The 27,791-nt window shown below is 38.1% G+C and overlaps 2 protein-coding genes across 49 annotated transcripts in view; one reads left to right on the top strand and one right to left on the bottom strand.

Annotated features, from left to right (window-relative positions):
- Positions 1-27,791, bottom strand: part of GTF2A1L (general transcription factor IIA subunit 1 like) — a 170,652-nt gene that overhangs the window by 111,620 nt on the left and 31,241 nt on the right. For 8 of the 17 annotated variants that reach the window (XM_086327039.1, XM_086327042.1, XM_086327034.1 and 5 more), the window contains exons 7-9: positions 27,442-27,702; positions 26,671-26,760; positions 13,869-14,076 (exon numbers count right to left, since the gene is read on the bottom strand). In XM_086327039.1, coding sequence (XP_086183165.1) covers positions 13,969-14,076; positions 26,671-26,760; positions 27,442-27,702 — 459 coding nt within the window. In that variant the 3' untranslated portion in view covers positions 13,869-13,968. Of the gene's footprint in view, positions 1-13,868; positions 14,077-14,181; positions 16,555-17,163; positions 17,788-26,670; positions 26,761-27,441; positions 27,703-27,791 lie in introns of those variants that run through there. The other 9 variants (XM_086327038.1, XM_086327032.1, XM_086327046.1 and 6 more) reach the window with 3 other exon arrangements.
- LHCGR (luteinizing hormone/choriogonadotropin receptor) overlaps positions 1-27,791 on the top strand; it is a 137,419-nt gene that overhangs the window by 61,493 nt on the left and 48,135 nt on the right. For 12 of the 32 annotated variants that reach the window (XM_086326995.1, XM_086326996.1, XM_086327000.1 and 9 more), the window contains one exon: positions 8,507-14,467. The exons of 1 other annotated variant lie outside the window; for it this stretch is intronic. In XM_086326995.1, the coding sequence (XP_086183121.1) occupies positions 8,507-9,707 (1,201 nt within the window). In that variant the 3' untranslated portion in view covers positions 9,708-14,467. Of the gene's footprint in view, positions 1-6; positions 4,331-5,803; positions 8,252-8,506; positions 14,468-27,791 lie in introns of those variants that run through there. 19 more of the 32 variants (XM_086326987.1, XM_086326992.1, XM_086326998.1 and 16 more) reach the window with 4 other exon arrangements.

Below are 27,791 nucleotides of genomic sequence, written 5' to 3' on the forward strand. Positions count from 1 at the left end.
TTACAGTTATTCTGCCATCTTTGCTGAGAGTGAACTGAGTGGCTGGGATTATGACTATGGTTTCTGCTTACCCAAGACACTCCAGTGTGCTCCTGAACCAGATGCTTTCAATCCCTGTGAAGACATTATGGGCTACGACTTCCTTAGAGTCCTGATTTGGCTGATTAATATCCTAGCCATCACGGGAAATGTGACTGTCCTCTTTGTTCTCCTGACCAGTCGTTACAAACTGACAGTCCCCCGCTTTCTCATGTGCAACCTCTCCTTTGCAGACTTCTGCATGGGGCTGTACCTGCTGCTCATTGCCTCAGTCGATGCCCAGACCAAAGGCCAGTATTACAACCATGCCATAGACTGGCAGACAGGGAGTGGGTGCAGCGCAGCTGGCTTTTTCACTGTGTTTGCAAGTGAACTCTCTGTCTACACCCTCACAGTCATCACACTAGAAAGATGGCACACCATCACCTATGCTATTCAACTGGACCAAAAGCTGCGACTGAAACATGCCATTCCAGTCATGCTCGGAGGATGGCTCTTTTCTACTCTCATTGCCGTGTTGCCTCTTGTGGGTGTCAGCAATTACATGAAGGTCAGCATTTGCCTCCCCATGGATGTGGAAAGCACTCTCTCACAGGTCTACATCTTAACCATCCTGATTCTCAACGTGATGGCCTTCATCATCATTTGTGCTTGCTACATTAAAATTTATTTTGCAGTTCAAAATCCAGAGCTGATGGCTACCAACAAAGATACAAAGATTGCTAAGAAAATGGCAGTCCTCATCTTCACCGATTTCACCTGCATGGCACCAATCTCTTTCTTTGCCATCTCAGCTGCCTTCAAAGTGCCCCTCATTACAGTAACCAACTCAAAGGTTCTACTGGTTCTCTTTTATCCTGTCAATTCATGCGCCAATCCGTTTCTGTACGCAATTTTCACAAAGGCATTCCAAAGGGATTTCTTTCTGTTGCTGAGCAAATTTGGCTGCTGTAAATATCGAGCTGAACTTTATAGGAGGAAGGATTTTTCAGCTTATATCTCCAACTGCAAAAATGGCTTCACTGGATCAAATAAGCCCTCCCGGTCTACCTTCAAGTTGACTACATTACAATGTCAATATTCAGCTGTCCTGGACAAGACTTGCTATAAGGAATGTTAACTGTGATATCAGTAAACACATTACTGAATTATACTTAAATATGGAATTTTAAGTAATATTAAGTAATATCTCCACCAGTAATATTAACAAAGAGTTGGTTTCAGGAAATTATGTGTTAGGCACATCAGGCAAAAAAAGACTCTCTACCTAGCTCAAAATGTGGTCCATGACCATGGCCCGTCTAAAAACTATTTGTCAAGAATACTGTTGGTAGCTTGATAGGGATTGCATTGAATCTATAAATTGCTTTGGGTAGTATACTCATTTTCACTATATTGATTCTTCCAATCCATGAACATGGTATATTTCTAGTGTTTTATAGTTTTCTATATATAGGTCTTTAGTTTCTTTAGGTAGATATATTCCTAAGTATTTTATTATTTCCGTTGCAATGGTGAATGGAATTGTTTCCTTAATTTCTCTTTCTGTTTTCTCATTATTAGTATATAGGAATGCAAGGGATTTCTGTGTGTTGATTTTATATCCTGCAACTTTACTATAGTCATTGATTAGTTCTAGTAATTTTCTAGTGGAGTCTTTAGGGTTTTCTATGTAGAGGATCATGTCATCTGCAAATAGTGAGAGTTTTACTTCTTCTTTTCCAATTTGGATTCCTTTTATTTCTTTTTCCTCGAATAGCCAAAGCGATCTTGAGAAAGAAGAATGGAACTGGAGGAATCAACCTACCTGACTTCAGGCTCTACTACAAAGCCACAGTTATCAAGACAGTATGGTACTGGCACAAAGACAGAAATATAGATCAATGGAACAAAATAGAAAGCCCAGAAATAAATCCACGCACATATGGACACCTTATCTTTGACAGAGGAGGCAAGAATATACAATGGATTAAAGACAATCTCTTTAACAAGTGGTGCTGGGAAATCTGGTCAACCACTTGTAAAAGAATGAAACTAGAACACTTTCTAACACCATACACAAAAATAAACTCAAAATGGATTAAAGATCTCAATGTAAGACCAGAAACTATAAAACTCCTAGAGGAGAACATAGGCAAAACACTCTCTGACATACATTACAGCAGGATCTTCTATGACCCACCTCCCAGAATATTGGAAATAAAAGCAAAAATAAACAAATGGGACCTAATTAAGCTTAAAAGCTTCTGCACATCAAAGGAAACTATCAGCAAGGTGAAAAGGCAGCCTTCAGAATGGGAGAAAATAATAGCAAATGAAGCAACTGACAAACAACTAATCTCAAAAATATACAAGCAACTCCTACAGCTCAACTCCAGAAAAATAAATGACCCAATCAAAAAATGGGCCAAAGAACTAAATAGACATTTCTCCAGAGAAGACATACAGATGGCTAACAAACACATGAAAAGATGCTCAACATCACTCATTATCAGAGAAATGCAAATCAAAACCACTATGAGGTACCATTTCATGCCAGTCAGAATGGCTGTGATCCAAAAGTCTACAAATAATAAATGCTGGAGAGGGTGTGGAGAAAAGGGAACCCTCTTACCCTGTTGGTGGGAATGCAAACTAGTACAGCCACTATGGAGAACAGTGTGGAGATTCCTTAAAAAACTGGAAATAGAACTGCCTTATGATCCAGCAATCCCACTGCTGGGCATACACACTGAGGAAACCAGAAGGGAAAGAGACACGTGTACCCCACTGTTCATCGCAGCACTGTTTACAATAGCCAGGACATGGAAGCAACCTAGATGTCCATCAGCAGATCAATGGATAAGAAAGCTATGGTACATATACACAATGGAATATTACTCAGCCATTAAAAAGAAAACATTTGAATCAGTTCTAATGAGGTGGATGAAACTGGAGCCTATTATACAGAGTGAAGTAAGCCAGAAGGAAAAACACCAATACAGTATAATAACACATATATATGGAATTTAGAAAGATGGTAACAATAACCCTGTGTACGAGACAGCAAAAGAGACACTGATGTATAGAACAGTCTTATGGACTCTATGGGAGAGGGACAGGGTGGGAAGATTTGGGAGAATGACATTGAAACATGTATACAATCATGTATGAAACGAATCACCAGTCCAGGTTCGATGCATGATACTGGATGCTTGGGGCTAGTGCACTGGGACGACCCAGAGGGATGGTATGGGGAGGGAGGAGGGAGGAGGGTTCAGGATGGGGAACACATGTATACCTGTGGTGGATTCATTTTGATATTTGGCAAAACTAATAACAATTATGTAAAGTTTAAAAATAAAATAAAATAAAAAAAAAAAAACTATTTGTCACTGGCACATGATAACAACAGATTGTTTAGAAACTTTTACAGTGATGACAGATTAATTTTATGTCTGCTGTATCTACTATTTCAAAAATGAGATGGTGTTTTGCATGACTGTAATTTTTTTTCTCATTTCATCCTTACAGTAATTTTAACTGCATTTTTACAAAAATATTAGTCCATAAGAGATTTGAAATTTGAAATAACTAGTCCTTTTCCTCAGACAGTTTGAGAAATATAGACTCTGGAGATGCACTGTCCAATCTGGTACCCACAAGACACAGGCAGCTATATTAAGCTAAATTAAAAATGTGTCTTTTCAACTGCACTAGGCAACATTTCAAGGGCTCAGTACCCATACGTGACCCATGGTTACTATACTGAACAACACATTTACAGAACAGTTTCATCATCACAGGAAGTTCTATTGGACAGTGCTGTCCTAGATATCTATTTATCCCACATCTAGATCCTAAACTTAATAATTATTAAAATTTTAAATTATACTATTAAAATTAATGTAAAGTAAGCATCTAAAGGCATATTTCATCCTGTTGGTCTGGCATTTAGTTCTAAAGAGCAGTGAAGCATTAAATAGTAGGCTGTGAACTCCTTGTGGGTAGGAACCCTGTCTCAATTTTGCTTCCTTATCTCCTAGCTCAGGATCTCAGCAATAGCATGCAACAAATGTGCTGAATGACACTGAAGTTAAGAAATCTATAAGAAAAAAAAATGTTTTATTTTTCTTTCTAGGGCCCTATCTTTTATGGAAGTAAAAGAAAATGCTTAAATATTTTAAAATATTTAACTTTCATAGTTTCTATCTTTGAAGGTATTGAAAAATATATCCAATATTTGCTAGAAGGTATTTTATTTATCAGAATTGACTCTTATAGGACAATAAAATTATGGTTTTAATTGCAATGCTTTTGTAAGTTTTTTTGACCCTTTAACTTATTGAAAGTTTATTATATGTCAAGCATCTTGATAAGTATTTTATATAATTCAACCCACTTAATCTCATAAAACTCTATGATGAAGATATCATTCACATTTTAGAATAGAGGAAAGCCCATTACAATTTGCCCAAGTTCTCAAAACTGATAAAAGCTTCAACTAATAGGATTCAATCAGGACGCCAGCCTTTTAACACTGTTTTCATTTCAGTTCAGTCGCTCAGTCGTGTCCGACTCTTTGTGACCCCATGAATCGCAGCACGCCAGGCCTCCCTGTCCATCACCAACTCCCAGAGTTCACTCAAACTCACGTCCATCGAGTCCGTGATGCCATCCAGCCATCTCATCCTCTGCCGTCCCCTTCTCCTCCTGCCCCCAGTCCCTCCCAGCATCAGAGTCTCTTCCAATGAGTCAACTCTTCGCATGAGGTGGCCAAAGTACTGGAGTTTCAGCTTTAGCATCATTCCTTCCAAAGAAATCCCAGGGCTGATCTCCTTCAGAATGGACTGGTTGGATCTCCTTGCAGTCCAAGGGACTCTCAAGAGTCTTCTCCAATACCACAGTTCAAAAGCAATCAATTCTTCGGCACTCAGCCTTCTTCACAGTCCAACTCTCACATCCATACATGACCACAGGAAAAACCATAGCCTTGACTAGACGAACCTTTGTTGGCAAAGTAATGTCTCTGCTTTTGAATATGCTATCTAGGTTGGTCATAACTTTCCTCCCATATTGGTAAATCATAGCCATCCAAAGGTTTAATATGTATTCAAAGTTCTTTTAATTTCCCCCAACATTTTATTGTGATATTTTTAAATATATGAAAAGTTGAAATAATTGTACAGTGCACACCCATATACTGAGACTCAACATTTTACTATATTGGTTTAGAAAATATCATGATAAGAAAAATAATTCTATATAATTATTAATATCTATCCAGTATTTACCCATCCATCAATTCTGATGCAATTTAAGTTACAAACATCAGTATTTGTCAGCCCTTAAACCCTTCAGTATGCTTATCATTAACTGAAGTTTAATATTTGTTTACATATTTAAGGTAAAATTTAAATATGATGAAATAGACAAACCCTAAGCATACCATTTAATGCATTTTGAGAAACGTATACACCCATGTAACCCAAACCTTCATGAAGATACAGAACACTCACCCTCAGAAAGTTTTCTCATGTCACTTCCTAATTAATCCCTCACCTCTGCCCTGCTGCTGCTGCTGCTGCTAAGTCGCTTCAGTTGTGTCCGACTCTGTGCGATCCCATAGATGGAAGCCAACCAGGCTCCCCCATCCCCAGGACTCTCCAGGCAAGAATACTGGAGTGGGTTGCCATTTCTCTCTCCAATAAATGAAAGTGAAACAAGAGTAATAATGCATTCATGCTAAGCTATTTTAACATGTCCAACTCTTTGCAACCCACAGACTGCAGCCCTACAGGTTCTTCTGTCCATGAGATTCTCCAGGCAAGAATACTGGAGTGGGTTACCATGCCCTCCTCCAGGGGCTCTTGTGTCTTCTGCATCAACAGAAGGGTTCTTTACCACTAGCACCATCTGGGAAGCCCAGGATAATAATGGTTATAATTTTTTTCCTAAGAGATGAGTTTTTGCTGCTCCAGAATTTCATATAAATAGAATCATATAGTTAATATTCTTCTGTATAAAGCTCTTTGACTCAACACAATGTTTTTGCTATTCATCATTGCTGCTGCTGCTTGAATCAGTAGTTCATTCCTTTTCATTGCTGAATAGTATCCAATTATATGAATATAACACTGTTTTCTATTTTCTTATCAATGGATATCTGGGTTATTTTCAGTTTTTCACTCTTCTTTGGCATTTGTTAAATAAATGTAAAATCACAACTAGACTCTCCACACATTTAGTCTGCTTTCAATCATTATGCCATTTTGTAAAGTATTTCAAAGTAGATTATAAAAAAGTATAAACTTTATAAAATATCTCTTTTCTATAATGTGTTTTTTGTATTTCTGACTTTTCTATTCCACAACTAGTTGCTTGTCTTTATTCAGATGCTGTTCTCTCTCTTGTAAGCAAGTGTTCTAGAATTTGTCTCAATGATGAGAGAATGCTAATTAGTCATGTTGCTATATACACACCCACATACACACACACAATAAACTTTTTGATTGATAATAAATCACAGAACCAAAACAACTAAGCAAGCAAAACAGCAGAAAGTAAAAGAAAAAATAAAATATATCCTTATAGATAACTTTAAATTATAAATTATACCTTTATTGTTTTAGCCTTACTTGTACCTATGCTCTGAAAATAACTTTTACAGCCTTTCCCATAAATACTGATCTTTACTTTCTACATTATAATTTAAGTTTTAACACGTAAGAGTCATAGTGTACTATCTTCCTCATCCTCATATCCTTTCATTCATTAGTTATCCCTTCAAATTGTCTTCCACATCAGTTCTTTATTTTGCATTCATATCACCATTCCCACATCTCAGGCCATTTCCCCTTCCCTCTCGAGTATTTCTACACCTCCCTCATTTTTATTCATATCTAACCTTTCCTATGGCCACACTCTCATACCCACCACCACTGATTCAGTTTACTTCAGTTCAGCCGCTCAGTTGTGTCCAACTCTTTGCAACCCCATGGACTGCAGCATCTCATGGACAGGTTTCCCTGTCTATCACCAACTCCTGGAGTTTACTCAAACTCATGTGCATTGAGTCAGTGATGCCATCCAACCATCTCATCCTCTGTCATCCCCTTCTCCTCCTGCCCTCAATCTTTCCCAGCATCAGGGTCTTTTCCAATGAGTCAGTTCTTCTCATCAGGTGGCCAGAGTATTGGAGTTTCAGCATCAGCATCAGTCCTTCCAATGAATATTCAGGACTGATTTCCTTTAGGAAGGACTCGCTGGATCTCCTTGCTGTCCAAGGGACTCTCAAGAGTCTTCTCCAATACCACAGTTCAAAAGTATCAATTCTTTGGCCCTCAGCTTTCTTTATAGTCCAACTCTCACATCCACACATGACTACTGAAAAAACCATAGCTTTGACTAGATGGAGCTTTGTTGGCAAAGTAATGTCTCTGCCTTTTAACATGCTGTCTAGGATGATCATAACTTTTCTTCCAAAGAAAAGTTCTTCCACCACTGATTAACCTTCCTAAAATCCTATCTCATCTTATTATATACCTACCAAAAATTCAAGATTCCCTCCCCAATCCACTAAAGTCAAGACACTGTCTTTACTTCAAACAGAGCAGGGCATACATAATATGTAATCCACAATGGTTTATCTCTTTAAACTTCTTTAGCACCTATCATCTGTATCACTTCTTTTTGTTCTACACTGACGGTATTATTATCTTGCATGTATATTCTTATTTCACACACATTATAAATTCCTTTAGTAATTTCTCACCTACTTCTTTGTTTCTCCCACTATATCTATTCTAGTCTTACATGTAAGGCAATTAATATTTTTAGCTGATTCACTTTCATAACTGAAATATAAAACAATCTTTGTTAAGGAGCATTTTCCTTATGAGATGGTCTCATAGAAAGTGTACGTTCCTAATTTACATAATCTCTCATACATAAAACATCAAATGCTCAAGAAATTTATATTTCTATCTTGTATTTTTGGGGTTTTTATTACCATGTTTGATGTACGCTGCAGAATGACTAAAAAGATTTAATCAATTTGGGGTAATTCATCTAAACTTACAAAATATTTTTAAAAGGCATTTTGTCCAAAAGTTAAAACATTTGTGATAAAGAGCCTGGTTTTAGTTTTTTCAAAAATGTATTAAGTTCACATGCAAATTAAGAATCTTTATGCCACAAAGATTTCAATAAAACATGTTCACAACTGGAAAAAGTTTTTTCATAATGTACAACATTTTTATTAATATCAAGTTACTTCCTAAGAGTTGCTACCATGAGCTTCCTATTTATAATTTAGCTTTCTAGTTACAAATTATAAAATTTCCAACTAGCTCAGAGTATATTTACAGACAAACAGCACTGTACTAACCTACTAACAAAATTTGAAATAAATTCCCCCACTAAATTCCCCTTCTCACCGCCCATTTAACCACTGCTATAAAGTAATGCTCAAAATTCTCCAAGCCAGGCTTCAGCAATATGTGAACCGTGAACTTCCTGATGTTCAAGCTGGTTTTAGAAAAGGCAGAGGAACCAGAGATCAAATTGCCAACATCCGCTGGATCATCGAAAAAGCAAGAGAGTTCCAGAAAAACATCTATTTCTGCTTTATAGACTATGCCAAAGCCTTGACTGTGTGGATCACAAAAAAACTGTGGGAAATTCTGAAAGAGATGGGAATACCAGACCACCTGATCTGCCTCTTGAGAAAACTGTATGCAGGTCAGGAAGCAACAGTTAGAACTGGACATGGAACAACAGACTGGTTCCAAATAGGAAAAGGAGTACGTCAAGGCTGTATACTGTCACCCTTCTTATTTAACTTATATGCAGAGTACATCATGAGAAACGCTGGACTGAAAGAAACACAAGCTGGAATCAAGATTGCCGGGAGATATATCAATGACCTCAGATATACAGATGATACCACCCTTATGGCAGAAAGTGAAGAGGAACTCAAAAGCCTCTTGATGAAAGTGAAAGTGGGAAGTGAAAAAGTTGGCTTAAAGCTCAACATTCAGAAAACGAAGATCATGGCATCCAGTCCCATCACTTCATGGCAAATAGATGGGGAAACAGTGGAAACAGTGTCAGACTTTATTTTTTGGGGCTCCAAAATCACTGCAGATGATGACTGCAGCCATGAAATTAAAAGACGCTTACTCCTTGGAAGGAAAGTTATGTCCAACTTAGATAGCATATTCAAAAGCAGAGACATTACTTTGCCAACAAAGATCCATCTAGTCAAGGCTATGGTTTTTCCTGTGGTCATGTATGGATGTGAGAGTTGGACTGTGAAGAAGGCTGAGTGCCAAAGAATTGATGCTTTTGAACTGTGGTGTTGGAGAAGACTCTTGAGAGTCCCTTGGACTGCAAGGAGATCCAACCAGTCCATTCTGAAGATCAGCCCTGGGATTTCTTTGGAAGGAATGATGCTAAAGCTGAAACTCCAGTACTTTGGCCACCTCATGCAAAGAGTTGACTCATTGGAAAAGACTCTGATGCTGGGAGGGATTGGGGGCAGGAGGAGAAGGGGACGGCAGAGGATGAGATGGCTGGATGGTCTCACTGACTCGATGGACATGAGTCTCAGTGAACTCTGGGAGTTGGTGATGGACAGGGAGGCCTGGCATGATGTGATTCATGGGGTCGCAAAGAGTCGGACATGACTGAGCGACTGAACTGAACTGATTCATTCTAAAGTTACTAGTTTTGCTACACAACTTAAATGACTTCAACTGAGTTCCTCAGCCAGAACTGGCTTCTCATTGCCCTATGAAGTCTGAGCTATACAGATGATTTTTTTACATATATTATAGCACATTGAATGAAACAGGTAAGAAGGTAATCCAGGCAAGGTCAGCTGGTCAATCCCTAAGAGACTAACTATGCAAACTCAAGATCTTCGCAGTCGACAGGGAGAGGTGGAAAGTATGTGTAAAAGAAAAAAACTCTATGGGATGCATGCATGAGAAAAAGTCTAGGTTAGGAATTACTATACACGATACGTGAATTTCACATAACACAATAAACTGTAACCTCTTTATTAGGGACACATTCACCATCTATAAAAGGGTGTAGGATGGTATTTACAAGAACATATAACTCACTTTATGACATTTTGCTAAAATATGTAACAAGAAATGTTAAGCTTGGACATGATAAAGAGGTTCCTAAAAGTAATACCATATTAAAGCCAGGTCTCAGATACACTCACAACTTACAGGATTTAGAGAATAATCTTCTCTTTTAAAATAGATTAATATGTTTCATTTTATCTTTAACACATGGGTTAAAAAAAAAATTTTTTTTAATATGACCCATCAGTAGGTAGTGAAACAACTTATAGGGCCAATACCATCAACAACTTTTTTCTAATGAACAGAATAGAATCAAATATAGGAGGCTATCATGTTAAAAGCAGATATGATTTTCTGATACTTCTATTTGTGCTATATGTATCTATGTACATGCAAACGCATACTGGTTGTTAAAGTTTACTTCTTAGTGGGTGCTTAGTCACTCAAAGCCATGTCCAGCTCATTGCAACCCCATGGACTATAGCCCACCAGGCTCCTCTGTCCATGGGGATTCTCCAGGCAGGAATACTGGAGTGGGTTGCCATGCCCTTGTCCAGGGGATCTTCCCCACCCAGGGATCAAACCCAGTCTCCTGTGTTGCAGGCAGATTCTGTACCATCTGAGCCACCAGGGGAGCCCATTTCTTAGTGTGGCACTGGCCAAAATAACATTTAAACCATTAATTTACACAACTTTTCAAGACTCAGGATTCTTTTCTAGTACTATTTGAGACCAATAAAAGGGCACCTAGGCCCACAATAATTAGGACTCTTAGCTCTCTGTGCATTCACCACCCAAACTATCATCATTTATACTATCGTGCAAAGGTAATCATTACGGAGCTTGTTTTGTTTTGTGGTAAGTCTATTTTAAATGGATGCTTTTACATTTTTACAGAATCAGAGGCATGAGGGCATGCAAAGATACAAATGAGACAGTGACTTTTTTCTCTGATAAAATGTACTGCATAAATAAAGAGGACAACATAGTAGTATTTGTAATATAAATTTTTTAAAAAATCACTGAAGCAAAGTGAGAATTTGGAGTATTACTCAGCAATTAAAAAGAATACATTTGAATCAGTTCTAATGAGATGGATGAAACTGGAACCTATTATACAGAGTGAAGTAAGCCAGAAAGAAAAACACCAATACAGTATACTAACACATATATATGGAATTTAGAAAGATGGTAACAATAACCCTGTGTACGAGACAGCAAAAGAGACACTGATGTATAGATCAGTCTTATGGACTCTGTGGGAGAGGGAGAGGGTGGGGAGATTTGGGAGAATGGCAGTGAAACATGTATAATATCATGTATGAAACGAGTCGCCAGTCCAGGTTCAATGCACGATACTGGATGCTTGGGGCTGGTGCACTGGGACGACCCAGAAGGAGGGTATGGGGAGGGAGGAGGGAGGAGGGTTCAGGATGGGGAACACAGGTATACCTGTGGCGGATTCATTTCGATATTTGGCAAAACTAATACATTATTGTAAAATTTAAAAATAAAATAAAATTTAAAAAATAATAAATAAAAGCAAAATAGGAGAAAATATTTTAAAATAAATAAATAAAATAAAATTCACCACGGAAAAGAGGAAAGGAATTTTAGAAACAACTATTATCACCTCTCCCAAACACTTAAACCAACACATTAAAGCCCAATTTCCAAGTGAACACACCTTGTCGATAAATTCAGCACTTAATACAGGGTGACTGAGAGCACCTGAAGTCTAGAAAGTGTCCTCCTCTACACTGGTGGGGGTGAGGGAGTACATTTCAGAAATGACACAGAGGATAAGCGCCCTCTTTCTGCCTTCCATGTAGAGAAGATGAGCATTTCCTGGTGGGTAACATCCATGAAGGGAAAAGATGAACATTTCCTGGTGGGTAACATCCATGAAGAATCCATAGCTCCTGGAAGTTCTCAGGAGCCAGAGCAGGATGTGAAATAGCAGAGGTGGTGGTGAAAAGGACAGTGAGCCTGAGGACAAAGAAGGCACCAGCCCACCCAACTAGTACTAAATCCTCATGCAGCTGCCACCTTGAGGCCAAAGACAGTGTCCCACTCATGTCATCCACGGTCCAGATGAGCTTTACCCAAATATCTCAAAAGACCTAACAGTAGCTGAGTCACTTGGGTAGAACAGAACAAGCACTGGAATAAATTAACCTAAGTAGGGATGCCTCTCTCTGAAAAAGAGATGGGGAATTCACCCTGTGACCAGCCAGATGCAGGAATCTAACCCTCAAGGAGCTTTTCACCCATTCCATCTCGGAACTTCTTTTTGTTAAAGAATTACTGTCCTGGAGAATACTAGTGAGTAAGTGAAAGTCGCTCAGTCATGTCCAACTCTTTGTGACCCCATGGACTATACAGTCCATGGAATTCTCCAGGCCAGAATACTGGAGTGGGTAGCCTTTCCCTTCTCCAGGGGATCTTCCCAACCCAGGGATCGAACCCAGGTCTCCCTCATTGCAGGCAGATTCTTTACCACCTGAGCCACAAGCGAAGCCCAAGTGGAGAACACTGTTCAGGGCCAAAAGTAGGGATCCTAGACTTAGAGACCATGTTTCTCTGGTGGCTCAGACAGTAAAGAGTCTGCCTATAATGCAGGAGACTTTCGGTTCAATCCCTGGGTCAGGAGGATCACCTGGACAAAGAATGGCTACCCACTCCAGTATTCTGGCCTGGAGAATTCCATGGACAGAGGAGCCTGGCAGTCTCCTATGTCCAAACCTATGGCAGTCCATAGGTTTGCAAAGAGTCAGACACGACTGAGTAACACACACACACACACTCCATCCACTAAAAGCAGCAGTATGATGGGGAAAGTTTCCTTTAAGGAATTTGAATCTATTACTAAGGAAGAGAATATTGCAGAATCGTTTACTGAAATATTAATTTGCTCTGTTTTCATTGGTGTTAAGAAAATGAGAGCTATTTTGTTTCCGCTCTCTGATTTTAAGAATTATCCAGGTCTTCTGTTTTCAAATGAGATTGTCTCACCAAAATAGAAGGTTCCTGAAGAGAACATCTCTTCTTGACTTTTGATTTAGAAAGCCTAAACTCAATGAGGGAATTCCCTGTTAGGAAAAATGAAGAGAGACATTATGTTTGATGTTATAAGACTGCAAAGGAGTCTTCCACTGTAAGAAAAGTAGGAAAAAATTAGAGATGAGGAAGAAGACAGAAATATGAAGTTCTAAGAATTAAAATGGGAACCTAACCCACTCCCTAGAATTCCCCAGGGAAATATCAGGTACAAAGAAGAATGGTCTGGCCACAAGATAAACCCAGAGGCTAATCCTTGGCTCTAGGGATCCTGGCATCGACAAAGATTTTCATGTTCTAGTGTAGGCTCAACTGAGGCATCTGTCTCCAAGGACCCACCTGGGCTTGCACAATCAGCATACTGTCGGTGATGAATGTAGACTAGTTTTGTCTAGAGACGCCTTCCTGGATATCTAGGTACTCACAAGACTCCAGGGTCTTTTGTAACATGGTTTGCTGAGTGGTGGGAGGAACACCAGCCCCAGTCTCATAACTGATACTGACCTTGCCATATTGCAGAATTGGAGTCTGACTTAAATTTTACTTCAGAATTAAAGAAATACGAAATTTCTTCATGCTACATCACACCTAATACATCTGTGCTTTGTAATGGTACAGACAATGAGGGTTAAAAATAAAAACCTGTTAAACAGTTTGAAATATAAAATGAAAGAAATGTAACATTGTATATTTGTATCTGCATCTGAATTATAATTTTATTAAATTCCATACAGTGAACAATATGTGATATAGTTCCTCTGATGTTTATGATGTACTGAGCTCGTAAGTTTCACCACTCTGCATCACCAATGGCTTTTGCAAATACATAGTCTCTCCCTCCAAAACACATAACACCATCTTTCAGATAGAATTTCCATTTGTCCTTGCTTCGATGAATCTGGAGGGAGAAAAACAGTCTAAATTAATCAAATTAAGAAGTTAAAAGATTATTTACATTTCTTTGCATATCCCATGGGATTATTGTGACCCTAAATGGGAGTTCTTTTTTTTTTTTTTAATATTTATTTATTTACTTATTTATTTGGTTGCCTTGGGTCTTAGTTGCGGCATGCAGGATCTTTACTGTGGCATGCAGGACCCTTTGCTGCAGTGCAGGAATCCTCCAGTTGTGGCTCACAGGCTTAGCGGTTGTGGTGTGCAGGCTCCAGAGCATGTGGGTCTCAAAAGTTGTGACATGTGGGCTCTCTAGTTGTGATGTGTGGGCTTAGCTGCTCCATAGCATATGGGCTCTTAGTTCCTGACCAGGGATAGAATCCACATCCCCAGCATTGGAAGGCAAATTCTTAAGTACTGGACCACCAGAGTTCTTTATAAATAAAATCTCTTTCAGTTCAGTTCAGTCGCTCAGTCATGTCCAACTCTTTGTGACCCCATGAATCGCAGCACTCCAGGCCTCCCTGTCCATCACCAACTCCCAGAGTTCACTCAGACTCACGTCCATCGAGTCAGTGAGGCCATCCAGCCATCTCATCCTCTGCCGTCCCTTTTTCCTCCTGCTCCCAATCCCTCCCAGCATCAGAGTCTTTTCCAGTGAGTCAACTCTTTGCATGAGGTGGCCAAAGTACTGGAGTTTCAGCTTTAGCATCATTCCTTCCAAAGAACACCCAGGGCTGATCTCCTTCAGAATGGACTGGTTGGATCTCCTTGCAGTCCAAGGGACTCTCAAGAGTCTTCTCCAACACCACAGTTCAAAAGCATCAATTCTTTGGCACTCAGCTTTCTTCACAGTCCAACTCTCACATCCATACATGACCACAGGAAAAACCATAGCCTTGACTAGACGGACCTTTGTTGACAAAGTAATGTCTCTGCTTTTGAATATGCTATCTAGGTTGGTCATAACTTTCCTTCCAAGGAGTAAGCGTCTTTTAATTTCATGGCTGCAATCACCATCCACAGTGGTTTTGGAGCCCGAAAAAATAAAGTCTGACACTGTTTCCACTGTTTCCCCATCTATTTGCCATGAAGTGATGGGACCAGATGCCATGATCTTAGTTTTCTGAATGTTGAGCTTTAAGCCAACTTTTTCACTCTCCACTTTCACTTTCATCAAGAGGCTTTTTAGTTCCTCTTCACTTTCGGCCATAAGGGTGGTGTCATCTGCACATCTGAGGTTATTGATATTTCTCCCATCAATCTTGATTCCAGCTTGTGCTTCCTCCAGCCCAGCGTTTCTCATGATATACTCTGCATAGAAGTTAAATAAGCAGGGTGGACAACATATAGCTTTGACGTACCCCTTTCCCAATTTGGAACCAGTCTGTTGTTCCATGTCCAGTTCTAACAGTTGCTTCCTAACCTGCATATAGGTTTCTCAAGAGGCAGATCAGGTGGTCTGGTATTCCCATCTCTTTCAGAACACAGTTTATTGTGATCCACACTGTCAAAGGCTTTGGCATAGACAATAAAGCAGAAATAGATGTTTTTCTGCAACTCTCTTCCTTTTTCCATGATCCAGCGGATATTGGCAATTTGATCTCTGGTTCCTCTGCCTTTTCTAAAACCAGCTTGAACATCTGGAAGTTCACGGTTCACATATTGCTGAAGCCTGGCTTGGAGAATTTTGAACATTACTTTGCTAGCGTGTGAGATGAGTGCAATTGTGCGGTAGTTTGAGCAATCTTTGGCATTGCCTTTCTTTGCGATTGGAATGAAAACTGACCTTTTCCAGTCCTGTGGCCACTGCTGAGTTTTCCAAATCTCTTTAGGATAGTTTATTCATTCATTCAGCAAATATTTGCTGAGTTCCTATGTATCAGGTATTGCTTTAAGTACTAGAGATTTATTAGTTTTTTAAAAAGGAAAATATATAATTTTTTTTAGAACAGGAGAAAAATTGCTGTCTTTGAAGAGTTTACATTTTACTAAGGATGGAAAAAACAAAGCCAATAAAACCATAAACTCCACAGACTAATAAAAAGTGGTGTGCATGCAAGCTAAATTGCTTTGGTCGCATTTGACTCTCTGTGACCCTATGGGCTGTAGCCTGCCAGGTCCCTCTGTCCATGGGATTCTCCAGGCAAGAATATTGGAGTGGGTTGCCATGCCCTCCTCCTGGGGATCTTCCCGACCAGGGACCAAACCCACGTCTCTTATATCACCTGCACTGACGAGCAGGTTCTTTACCACTAGCACCACCTGGGAAGTGTTATGAAAAATAGATCAGGAAAAAAGAGTATCGCAAACACAGAGATGGGGTTACAATTTTAAGTAGAAGCATCAGTGGGAGCTTGAGGCAAAATCTGAGCAAAGACAGAAAAAGAATATGTTGACTAGAGAGCATTATAGGCAAAGAAAACAGAAGTCCTGAGACGGGCATGCCTGGATTGCTCAAGAACAGCAGAGGTCACTACATCTGCAAAGGAATAGAGAAGATGCAGTTAATATCAAGAATGAAAAAAATGGTTGTGTTTCATTTGAAGAAGAAAGTCAATAGTCCTAAAGAACACACTGAGCAAGGTCAGAAAATACAGCTTATAATCTATCAGATTCTATTGGCTATTCTTTAGATTCAGTAAACTAGACTGATACAAAATAAAAACTAGAAAATTTTACCATCTTAATAGGTAAGAAATCATACAATTATTGTTACTTCCGGGTAAATCACAAGTGACTATTTAAAAAGCTTAGAAATACATGATTTGAAATCAAGAGTAAAAATTAAACCTAGTTGTTGACTGCAAATAGTCAAACTGAGGAAGAAAACCCTGTGTCTAGTATTCAGATGCATTTGGGGAGGCACAAGAAAATATAAAGGATAAGTCCTCCATTCGTGTGGGGAGGGGGGAAATGTCCTAACGATGGAAAATTTCTTCTCTGGGTTTTGATTTTCTAATTTTCATGTGCACTTATCTTTGGTCTCAGGGAACACAACCATGACGACAGAATCCTTAACAGAAATGATAAAATCTGACCAATATCAGGAAAAGAAAAATAGCAGAAGCAGCAACAACTCTTCCCATTACCTTTATCAAGTGACTATATTTATTAATTATTTTCTATATTTATTCTAGAAATGCAACCATGGTTCAACATTAGGAACTTATTAGTATAAAAACTGTATTACTAGACCTAAAGAGACAAATAATATAATCATCCCCAAAAGAGACAAATAATATAATCATCCCCAATGATGCTGAAAAAGCTTTTGATAAAATTCAAGCATTTTAAGAAAGACTATGTCCTACGAATACACACACACACACACTCTCTCTCTCTCCCCTACCTCAACCCAAAAGCTGTGACTTAGTGCTTAGTGAGGAAAATCCTAAAAATATTCCCACTCAAGTCAGAACATAGACAAGAAAACTATTATCTAACTTTTCACTCTAGAGGTACTAGCCAATACAGTAGACAAAAGGAGAGTACAATTGGTACTAGACAACATAATTAGAGGGATTGCGGGCAGGAGGAGAAGGGGACGGCAGAGGATTAGATGGCTGGATGGCATCACTGACTCGATGGACGTGAGTTTGGGTGAACTCCGGGAGTTGGTGATGGACAGGGAGGCCTGGTGTGCTGAGATTCATGGGGTCGCAAAGAGTTGGACATGACTGAGCGACTGAACTGAACTGAAGAGATATGAAAACTGAAAAAGATGAAATAAATTTGCAGACACAATGACTGGATATCTGAAAAATCTAAGATAATCAATTAAAAATGACTAAACAAGAATTCAGTATTGGTACAAAATTAATATATAGAAATTCACAGCTTTCACATATATAAGCAACAGTTATAAAGAGCCTGTTTCCTGTAGCAAAAAAAGACATAGAATAGTTAGGAATAAATTTTACAAATACTTGACTACCAGCAACTTACACTCTCCTTTTTGAAATGTTTTCCTCATTTGGCTTCCAGAACATTCCTGGTTTTCCACTTCTTTCTATTCCATTTCTTTGACCATTCCTTTGTTCCTTTGTTTTCTGTACTGATTTCTCCTTCTCTCTCCCTCGCCTCACTTTTAGAGTGTACCAGGACTCTTCTTCCTGTTTATATCACTCTCTTGGTGATCTTATCTAATCTCATGGTTTTAAATATCAACTGTGACTCCCGCAATTTATATCCCCAGCTCATACGTCTCCCTTAAAACTCTGATTCTCATTCAACTGCTTCAACACATCTTCCTGAATGTCCAATAAACATCTCAAGCAAGTTTAAAACAAGGACACTGATATACATTCTCCCCTGAACTTCACAGTCTTCCCCATCTCAGTGGGGAATGGCCACTCATTCAGACAAGAAATCTTGGACATAATCTTTACTCACACCTCATACACCTGTAAGCCATATTCATATTCCAACCATTTCCACCACTCCATGTCTATTACTCTGGACATAATCTTTACTCACACCTCATATACCTGCAAGCCATATTCATATTCCAACCATTTCCACCACCTCCGTGACTATTACTCTTGTTTCAGCTACCATCCCCTCTCACCTGGACTGATATGTTCCATGACTCGTTTCCCTATTTTCACCCTTGTCCCCCACTAAGTCTACTCTAAACATGGTAGCCAGAGTTGCCCTGTTAAAAACATAAATCAGATATCATTTCTATGCTCAAACTCTCCAATGACTTCTCATTCAAAAATAAAGTCCTTAAAATGGCCTAAAAGATCATTCCTCTCACTTAATGTTCTTCCCCTCACTTAACGCTCTGGTCTCCTCACTGTTCCCTGAACACACAGGTATACTTCTACCTCAGGACTTATGTATTTATTGTTCCCTCTGTCTGAAATGATTATATCCAAATATCCTTATGGCTCATTCTCTTACATTCTTTCGATCTTTACGCTATCACGTCAGTAAATCCCCCCCTGGACATCACATCCAAAACTGCAACCCACTCCTCCTTAATATTACTAAAATACCAAATTCTATTAATGTGATCTCAGTGAAAATCTCAACAGGTTTTTTTTTTTTTTTAACCAGAGAAGCTGATTCTTAAGTCAATACAGAGAAATAAATAAGAATGTCCAAGAAAACTCTGGAAAAGAATATGAAGAAATACCAGCCCTACAAGATATTAAAGCTGTGGTACATATACACAATTGAATATTACTCAGCCATTAAAAAGAATACATTTGAATCAGTTCTAATGAGGTGAATAAAACTGGAGCCTATTATACAGAGTGAAGTAAGTCAGAAAGAAAAATACCAATACAGTATACTAATGCATATATATGGAATTCAGAAAGATGGTGACGATGATCCTATATGCAAGACAGCAAAAGAGACACAGATGTAAAGAACAGACTTTTGGATTCTGTGGGAGAAGGCAAGGGTGGGATGATCTGAGAGAATAGCATTGAAACATGTATATTATCATATGTGAAACAGATCGCCAGACCAGGTTTGATGCATGAGACAGGGTACTCAGGGATGGTGCACTGGGATGACCATGAGGGATGGGATGGGGACGGAGGTGGGAGGGGGATTCAGGATGGGGAACACGTGTACACCCATGGCTGATTCATGTCAATGTATGGCAAAAACCACTACAATATTGTAAAGTAATTAGCCTCCAATTAAAATAAATAAATTTTAAAAAATGAAGATATTAAAAACCTCAAAACAATTAAAGCAATGTAGCAGAGGTTAATGGACAACCCAATGAGACAAAACAGAAAATCAAGAAGTAAATTCAAAATACTGAACTTCAGTAGATATAAGGAAATCATTCTCTTTTAAGTGGAGACAAAATAGACTTATCAATAAGCAATATTAAGAAAACTGGGTAGCCATCTGGGGGAAAAAAAAAATCACCTGTCACACCAAGAAAAATGGCTCCATCAATCAAGACTTACATTTTTTAAAAGAAACCGAAGAAATACTAGAGGAAAACATGGGTGAATCCCTTTAAAATCCTGAGGTAAAAAAGAACTTTCTATTCATGACTCAAAATTCAGAAGCCATAAAATAAAGGTTGACAAGTTCAACATCTGCTTGAAAGGAAGAAAAAGCATTGAAAGCAAATAACTGAGGAACAAGTATTTTTGCACTGCTGCTGCTGCTGCTGCTGCTGCTAAGTCGCTTCAGTCATGTCCGACTCTGTGTGACCCCATAGACGGCAGCCCACCAGGCTCCCCCGTCCCTGGGATTCTCCAGGCAAGAACACTGGAGTGGGTTGCCATTTCCTTCTCCAATGCATGAAAGTGAAAAGTGAAAGTGAAGTCGCTCAGTCATGTCCGACCCTCAGCGACCCCATGGACTGCAGCCTACCAGTCTCCTCCGTCCATGGGATTTTCCAGGCAAGAGTACCGGAGTGGGGTGCCATTGCCTTCTCTGACCAAGAGCTAATCTCTCCTAAAATAATACAGAACTCTTAGGAATCAATAAACTGACTAATAATTCAATTTTTTAAAACATAGAGAGTGGGACGAATTGAGAGAGTAGCATTGAAATTTACACATTACCATATGTAAAATAGATACCTAATGGGAATTTGCTGTATAACACAGGGAGGTCAGCTCGGTGCTTTATGACAACCTAAAAGGGTGAAAGGGAGGCTCAAGAGAGAAGGTATACATGTATACTTGTGGCTGATTCACATTGTTGTACAGCAGAAACCAACACAACATTGTAAAGCAATTATCCTCCAATTAAAATAAATACAAATAAAACAGACAAAAGTTATGAACAAGCAGTTCACATAAAATTAAATATAAATGGCTCATAACACACAAAAATGTCACCAAAGTATCATTTTTCACCTTTCATAATAACAGAGATCCAAATGTCTCATTACACTCCATTGGCAAAGCTGTAGAAAAAGGAGGACTCTCAAACACTCTAATAGGCATATGTACTGGAATAACCTCCAGGAGAGCATTCTGGCAATATCTAACCAAATATATTTGCCCTTTAACCCAGTAATTCCACTTATAGAGATTTATTTAATAGATAAAACTGCCCACATATGAAATGTTTTATGTACATGGTCATTCAATAGCAAACAACTGAGAAATAGCTCAAATAAGAGATGAGTTAAAGAAATTTTAATAATTCCACAATGGAATATTGTGGAATTTATAACACAGTTATAAAAATATCCAGACGAAGATTTCTAAGATATATTGTTAATCTCTTAAAAGACAAGTTGCAAAATATAGTGTTGTCTATGCTACCCCTTTAGGCTTTACTGGAATAAAGATACTAAATATATAAAGAAATTAATGTAACTGGTTACTTATTTGCACTGAAGGCAGTGACAGGGAGCTACTGGTAGGAAGAGCAGATGGAGAAGGACTGGGTACCAGAGTCCTTATGGTATACCTTTTATAGTATTTAGGTATTTTAACAATGTGTATGCGATATCTATTCAAAAAACAAAAGCGAGAGAGAGAGAGAGATACTGTGCTACACACCTAGTAATTACCCACTGTAATACAAGTATCTAAGGGACAAAGTCAGCTAAACTGTTAAATGAAAATGGAACATATTTAAATAGTTTCACATTCCACTATAAATAGTATCCTATTTATAACACAGAACACTCCTAACTATAGTAAAATGTTTCATTTTGCCATTAATCTTCCCTATAATATCTTTATTATTTTAATCTTTATATTAATCATGTACATTCTCTCTGCCTCTGAAATAGTATGTCCATAACTTTCATTCAGCATGTTTATCAGTGACCTTCATTTAACCCTTTTTCACTGTACATCTTAATCTCAAAGTTTTTCCCTTGACTGTTAGCTTATAAATTTTAAAGTTAAATCTCATATGATAATCAAAGTCAGATAAAATATACTGAAAAGCAAACAAAAAACCCAGCTCTTCTCAAAGTTTAATGAGCATGAAAATCACCTGGGAGTCTTGTTAAAATGCACTTTTGATCCAGTACTCCAGGATAAGACTCAAAATTCCTTATTTTTAACACTCTCCGAGGGGAACTGATACTACTGGCCTTCAAAACACACTAAGCAGTAAAGCTCTTACAAGACTACTACTGAAGTTTTTCAATTTACTTGAGTTTGGTTACATTCAATACTTCTTCAAATAAGACAACTAGTAACCAGAACTTGAAAGTTATTCTTTCATAAAATTTCACTAAAACAATGGTTCCTCCCACCCCACTTTGATTGCAGATACATTCTCTTTGCTAGCTATCTTCCAACTTTCTCACTTCCTTTTCAAAAATTTTTCAGTAGTTCCCCCAATGTCCTGGTTTTGTATTGTTCTTAAAATATTCACTAGTTAGAGTGCCCTCAGACAACTAGATTTATTAACATGCTACATCCTCAGTCGTGTCCGACTCTGCAACTCCATGGACTGTGTAGCCTGCCAGGCTCCTCTGTCCATGGAATTCTTCAGGAAAGAATACTGGACCAAGTTGCAATTTCCTACTCCAGGGGATCTTCCTGACCCAGGGATCAAACCTGCATCTTCTGCATTGGCAGGAACACTCTTTACCACTGTGCCACCTGGTAACACTAAATATCAAACACCACTCTTTCTATCTACCTAACAGGTTGTTGGCAAAAGACAATGTATAAGAAAATACTTTGGGGACTTCCCTGGTGGTCTAGTGATTAAGAATCCACCTTGCAGTGCAGGGGACATGGGTTCAATCCTTGGTCGGGTAACTAAGATTACACCTGCCACAGAGCAACTCACCCGGTACCACAACTACTGAGTCCATACACTGCAACAAAAGATCTCACATGATGCAGAGAAATCCTGCAAGCCCAACTAAAACCTCAAACAGACAAATACATACTTTTTAAAAATACTTTGAAAAATATAAAGCACTGTGTTAATTAACTGCAAGCTATTTTCCACAGTGCAGTACCACTAAGGATACTGGATCCATAATGGTCTAGAAAACTATTTGTGACTCTGTGGAATGCAAATATAATTTAATGCCTTATATAATGCAACACACTGTTTATAGAATGCAATACACTATTTATAAGAATAAGAATCTAAACAGTTTCAAACCAAGACCAGTTCCTTTTCTATTACCTCTTCCTTCTTATGTTTATGTTTACTAGCATATAAATTGCCATTTTCTATATATATAAAATGTTATAGGAGAGAAGATCCTATTTTTAGAGAAAAAGATTTATTTTTACAGCAATTCAAAATATCATCTTCTGTTTGACCTGAGTATATTGAAATTGTTACTGAAAAAAAGTGAAAGGTATAAATATGTATTAGTCATCAGGGAAATGCAACTCAAAACCACCAGATACCACTTAATACTCACTAGGATGGCTAGAATCAAAAAGTCAGATAACAAGTGTTAGTGAGAATGTGAAGCAATCTAAACCCTCATACACTATTGACAGGAATGAAAAAACAGTACAGCCATCTTGGAAAATAGTCTGATAGTGCCTTAAATTATCACTGTATGACCTAGGAATTCCACTGCTAGGTATATACCAAGAGAAATGAAAATATATAGTCACAAAAAAAACTTGAATATTTATAGCAAAATTCTTCCTAATAGCCAAAAATTAGAAAAAACTCAAATGTCACTCAGCAGATGAATGGATAAGCAAATTGTGGTATATCCATTCAAAGAACTAATATACATCAGTAAAAAGGAATGAAGAACAGTTACAAGCCATGATATGGATGAATCTTGAAACACTGTGTGTGGCAGAGGAAATCGGTTATAAAATACCACCTATTATAAATTCTTTTCATATAAAACTCCAGAATAGGGAAATCTACAGCAACAGAAAGTACATTAGTAGTGCCTTACTACTGAGGACAGGAGGAAATGGAGCAGAATGGGAGTGAGAACTAAAGGCAATAGGCTTTCTTTCTCAGGTGATGAAAATTTTCTAAAATTGACTGTGTTAACAGTTTCAGACTGTGGTGCTAGAGAAAACTCTTGAGACTCCCTTGGACAGCAAGGATATCAAAGCAGTCAATCCTAAAGGAAATCAGTCCTGAATATTCATTGGAAGGACTGATGCTGAAGCTCCAATATTTTGACCACCTGATGCGAAGAGCTGACTCACTGAAAAAGACCCTGATGCTGGAAAAGATTGAAGGCAGAAGGAGAAGGGGGTGACAGAGGATGAGAAGGTTGGATGGCATCATCGACTCAATGGACATGGGTTTTAGCAAACTCCGGGAGACAGTGAAGGACAGGCAAGCCTGATGTGCTGCAGTCCATGGGGTCACAAAGAGTCGGACATGACTGAGCAACTGAACAATAACAATGGTTACACATATCCATAAATATACTAAAAATCATTGAATTGTACACTTTAAATAGGTAAAGTGTATAGGGCATCTTCAACTCTCCCTTGTCAATCATTCTCTCATATCCAGCTAACTACTAGATCCCAATGATTTTTTTTTCTTTTTCTTAATTTTACTGAAGTATAGCTCATTTACAGTGTTTTTCTTCTGTACAGCAAAGTGACTCAGTTTATACACACACACACATATATATTCTTTTTCATATTCTTTTCCATTATAGTTTGTCACAGGATATTGAATACGGTTCGCTGTGCTATACAACAGGACCTTGTCATTTATCCATCCTATGTATAATATTCTATCTCTGTTAATCCCAAACTTCCAATCCTTCCCTCCGCTACCCCCACTCCTTGGCAACAAGTCTGTTCTCTACATCTGTGAGTCTGTTTTCATTTCATAGATATGTTGATTTGTGTTGTATTTTAGATTCCATACGTAAGTGGTATTATATGGTATTTCTTTCTCTGTCTGATTTACTTCACTCAGTATGACAATCTCTAGATCCATCCATGCTGCTGCAAATGGCATTATTTCATTCTTTCTTGTGGCTGAGTAATATTCCATTGTGTATATGTACCAAATCTTCTTTATCCATTCCTTTGTAGGTACACATTTAGATTGTTTCCAGGTGCTGGGCTATTGGATTGTAAGCAGTGCTTCTATAAACATTGGGGTGCAGGTATCTTTTCGAATTACAGTTTTGTCCAGATAAGTGCCCAAGAGTGGGACTGCTGAATCATAGGGCAACTCTAATTTTAGTTTTTTGAGGAACCGCCGTACTGTTTTCCATAGTGGCTATACCAATTTACATTCCCACCAACAGTGTAGGAGGGTTTCCCTTTTCTCCACACCCCCTCCAGCAATTGTTATTTGTAGACTTTTTAATGATGGTCATTCTGATTGGTGTGAGGTGGTACCTCACCGTAGCTTTGATTTGCATCTCTCTCAAACAAAATCCAATAACACGTAAAAAAGGTTCACACACCACAACCAAGCTGGACTCATCCCAGGTGCGCAAGGATGGTTTAATACACACCAATCCATACGATATACACATTAACAAAAGACAGGACAAAAACCATGTGATCCTCTCAACAGAAAAAGCATCTGATAAAATTCAACACCCATTAATGATTAAAAGTGATTACCCTTATGAAAGGGGGTATAGAGGGAACATGTCTCAATATAATGAAAGGTATTTATGACAAACCCACAGCCAATATAATACTCCACAGTGAAAAGCTGAAAGCCTTCCTGCTAGAATCTAGAACAAGACAAAGATTCCCACTCTCACCACTTCTCTTCAACATAGTATTGAAAGTACAGTGATTCTTCCAACATAATCTCTAATTCTTCTATGTCCTATGCTTCCATCTTTAGTCTGGGCTCTGTTACTTTAGGTACCATCCCTGTTCTTCTTACTATTTGCCACTTCCAAATTAATAAAGCCAGTTTTTAAACCCAATTGAAATTTTCTCAATATCATCCTTAGAGGGCTAATGTCCACCAAATCAAGTTTGAATTTTCCCTACCAGGATTTTGGGTTTTCCAAGCTGCTTCAACCTCTGTCCCCCACCCAGCCTCATTTCCTAAAATATTCAAAAGGAAAACACTTTATTCAAGGCAGAGTTGTCTCTTCACTCTTCCTTATAATTCTACATGCATTCATTTCTCTGCCTTTTATTAGGCTATTCTACTCTCCTGAATGCCTACTCTCCATACTTATCTACATCCTACAAATCATTCAAGACCTATTTAAAAGCCCCACATCACCCAGGAAGGATTTGTGGAGAAATCCAACTACAAATGATTTCTTGCATTTCCCAGCCACTTCTAGGACTTAACTGTCTGTGCCACTTATCTTAGCATTTGATTTACATGCCACTCATCTTGGTATTTGATTTACATGCCATGTATTTTAGTATTTGATTTATCTGTCACATATTTTAGCTTTTGATTTACCTACCATCTTATTGTATGCCATTCTATTATTCCATACAGAAACATCTTGCTTCAATAAGATTGTCCCCTCTTTAAGACAAGGACTGTCACTTTTTTGGTATCACTGAGACCACACAGCACAGTGTTAGACCCAAAATACCCCTCAAATTTATAGAATTAACTATCTGTTTGAGATTAATTTAACTGAATAAAAACTCATCGTAGTATTTCCTGTCATTTTGCTTACTTTCTCCTATAAATGCAATTAATCAATCCAAAGTCTAAAAGGTGAGTACAGTACCTTATCATACTGACAGACAATCACATTATCCATGTCAAACAGGTCTGGCACATCCTGCTCACTAACATCATCTCCAGAATTTAAAGGGTCCTAAAGATGAAAGATAGTCACATTAATGAATTTTATGATACTCTGAATTTTTTAAAGATAGAGGGACATATTCTGTCTCTCCCAAGTGCAAATAATAGTACTATGCTTAAAAGTCAAACAGCCTGAGTTTGACTCCCAGTTTGACCACTCAACAACCACAAGACTGACCTATTTGGCAAGCTATTAAAACTCCTCATATCTCAGTTTTCTCATTTGCAAAATGAGAACAGTAATAAGAGCCATAGGGCAGTGGAATGTTAAATAACAAAAGGCAATACGATTTAGTATGGTACCTGGCACATATGTAAGGCCACCATAAACGATAGCTAATAACACTTATGCTTCTTAATTATCACATTCCACAAAGATTTCATGGCGTGTATTAGGATTAGAGCAAAACATTATGCTTCTACCCTGGCTGCCTTCTTTAACTTCACTCCCATCCCTTCAAACTCCCACTACCTCTAGTTAAGACTAACAAATATAGTAACTGATTCCTAAATACTGATTTACATTGCAGCTTAAGGTCAAAAGCTTAAATACAAGTACAAATACAAGTAAGTCTCACTTTAAAGATTAAAGACAGCATTGATCTGAACTGTTATTTCTCTTGGTTCCAAAGTATATTAGAACACAAATGCTATAAATTTTTAAAACTTTCAACTCAAAAATAATCCTTACTTCTTCCAAAAGGTCTATCTCAGGGTCTTCATTATCACTACTGTTCACACTTGAATCTTCATTTGATACACTGCCAGTTTCTTCTTCAGTTACCTTCAGGTCTCCTGCATCAATAATCCCTAGCAATCCATTCTCATCTACATCTCTTGTATTTCCTATTTCATCATTGGAAGATGTATCTCCAGTTCCACCTATTTGAATTATCTCATTAACGTCACCATCAGTTACCCGAATGCTTAAATCCATCTCAGAACTGGAATCCTAAAAATAGAAAGAAATGCAATAAAGTTTTGTAAGTCAAAGGAAGTATACAAAACACTGAATCAGCAAAATATAAAATTACATAAGCA

The sequence above is a fragment of the Bos grunniens genome, chromosome 11 (assembly GCF_055505025.1).
Source record: "Bos grunniens cultivar Pamir isolate PY7600 chromosome 11, Bosgru_T2T1.0, whole genome shotgun sequence".
In the NCBI taxonomy this organism is placed as follows: Eukaryota; Metazoa; Chordata; class Mammalia; order Artiodactyla; family Bovidae; genus Bos; species Bos grunniens.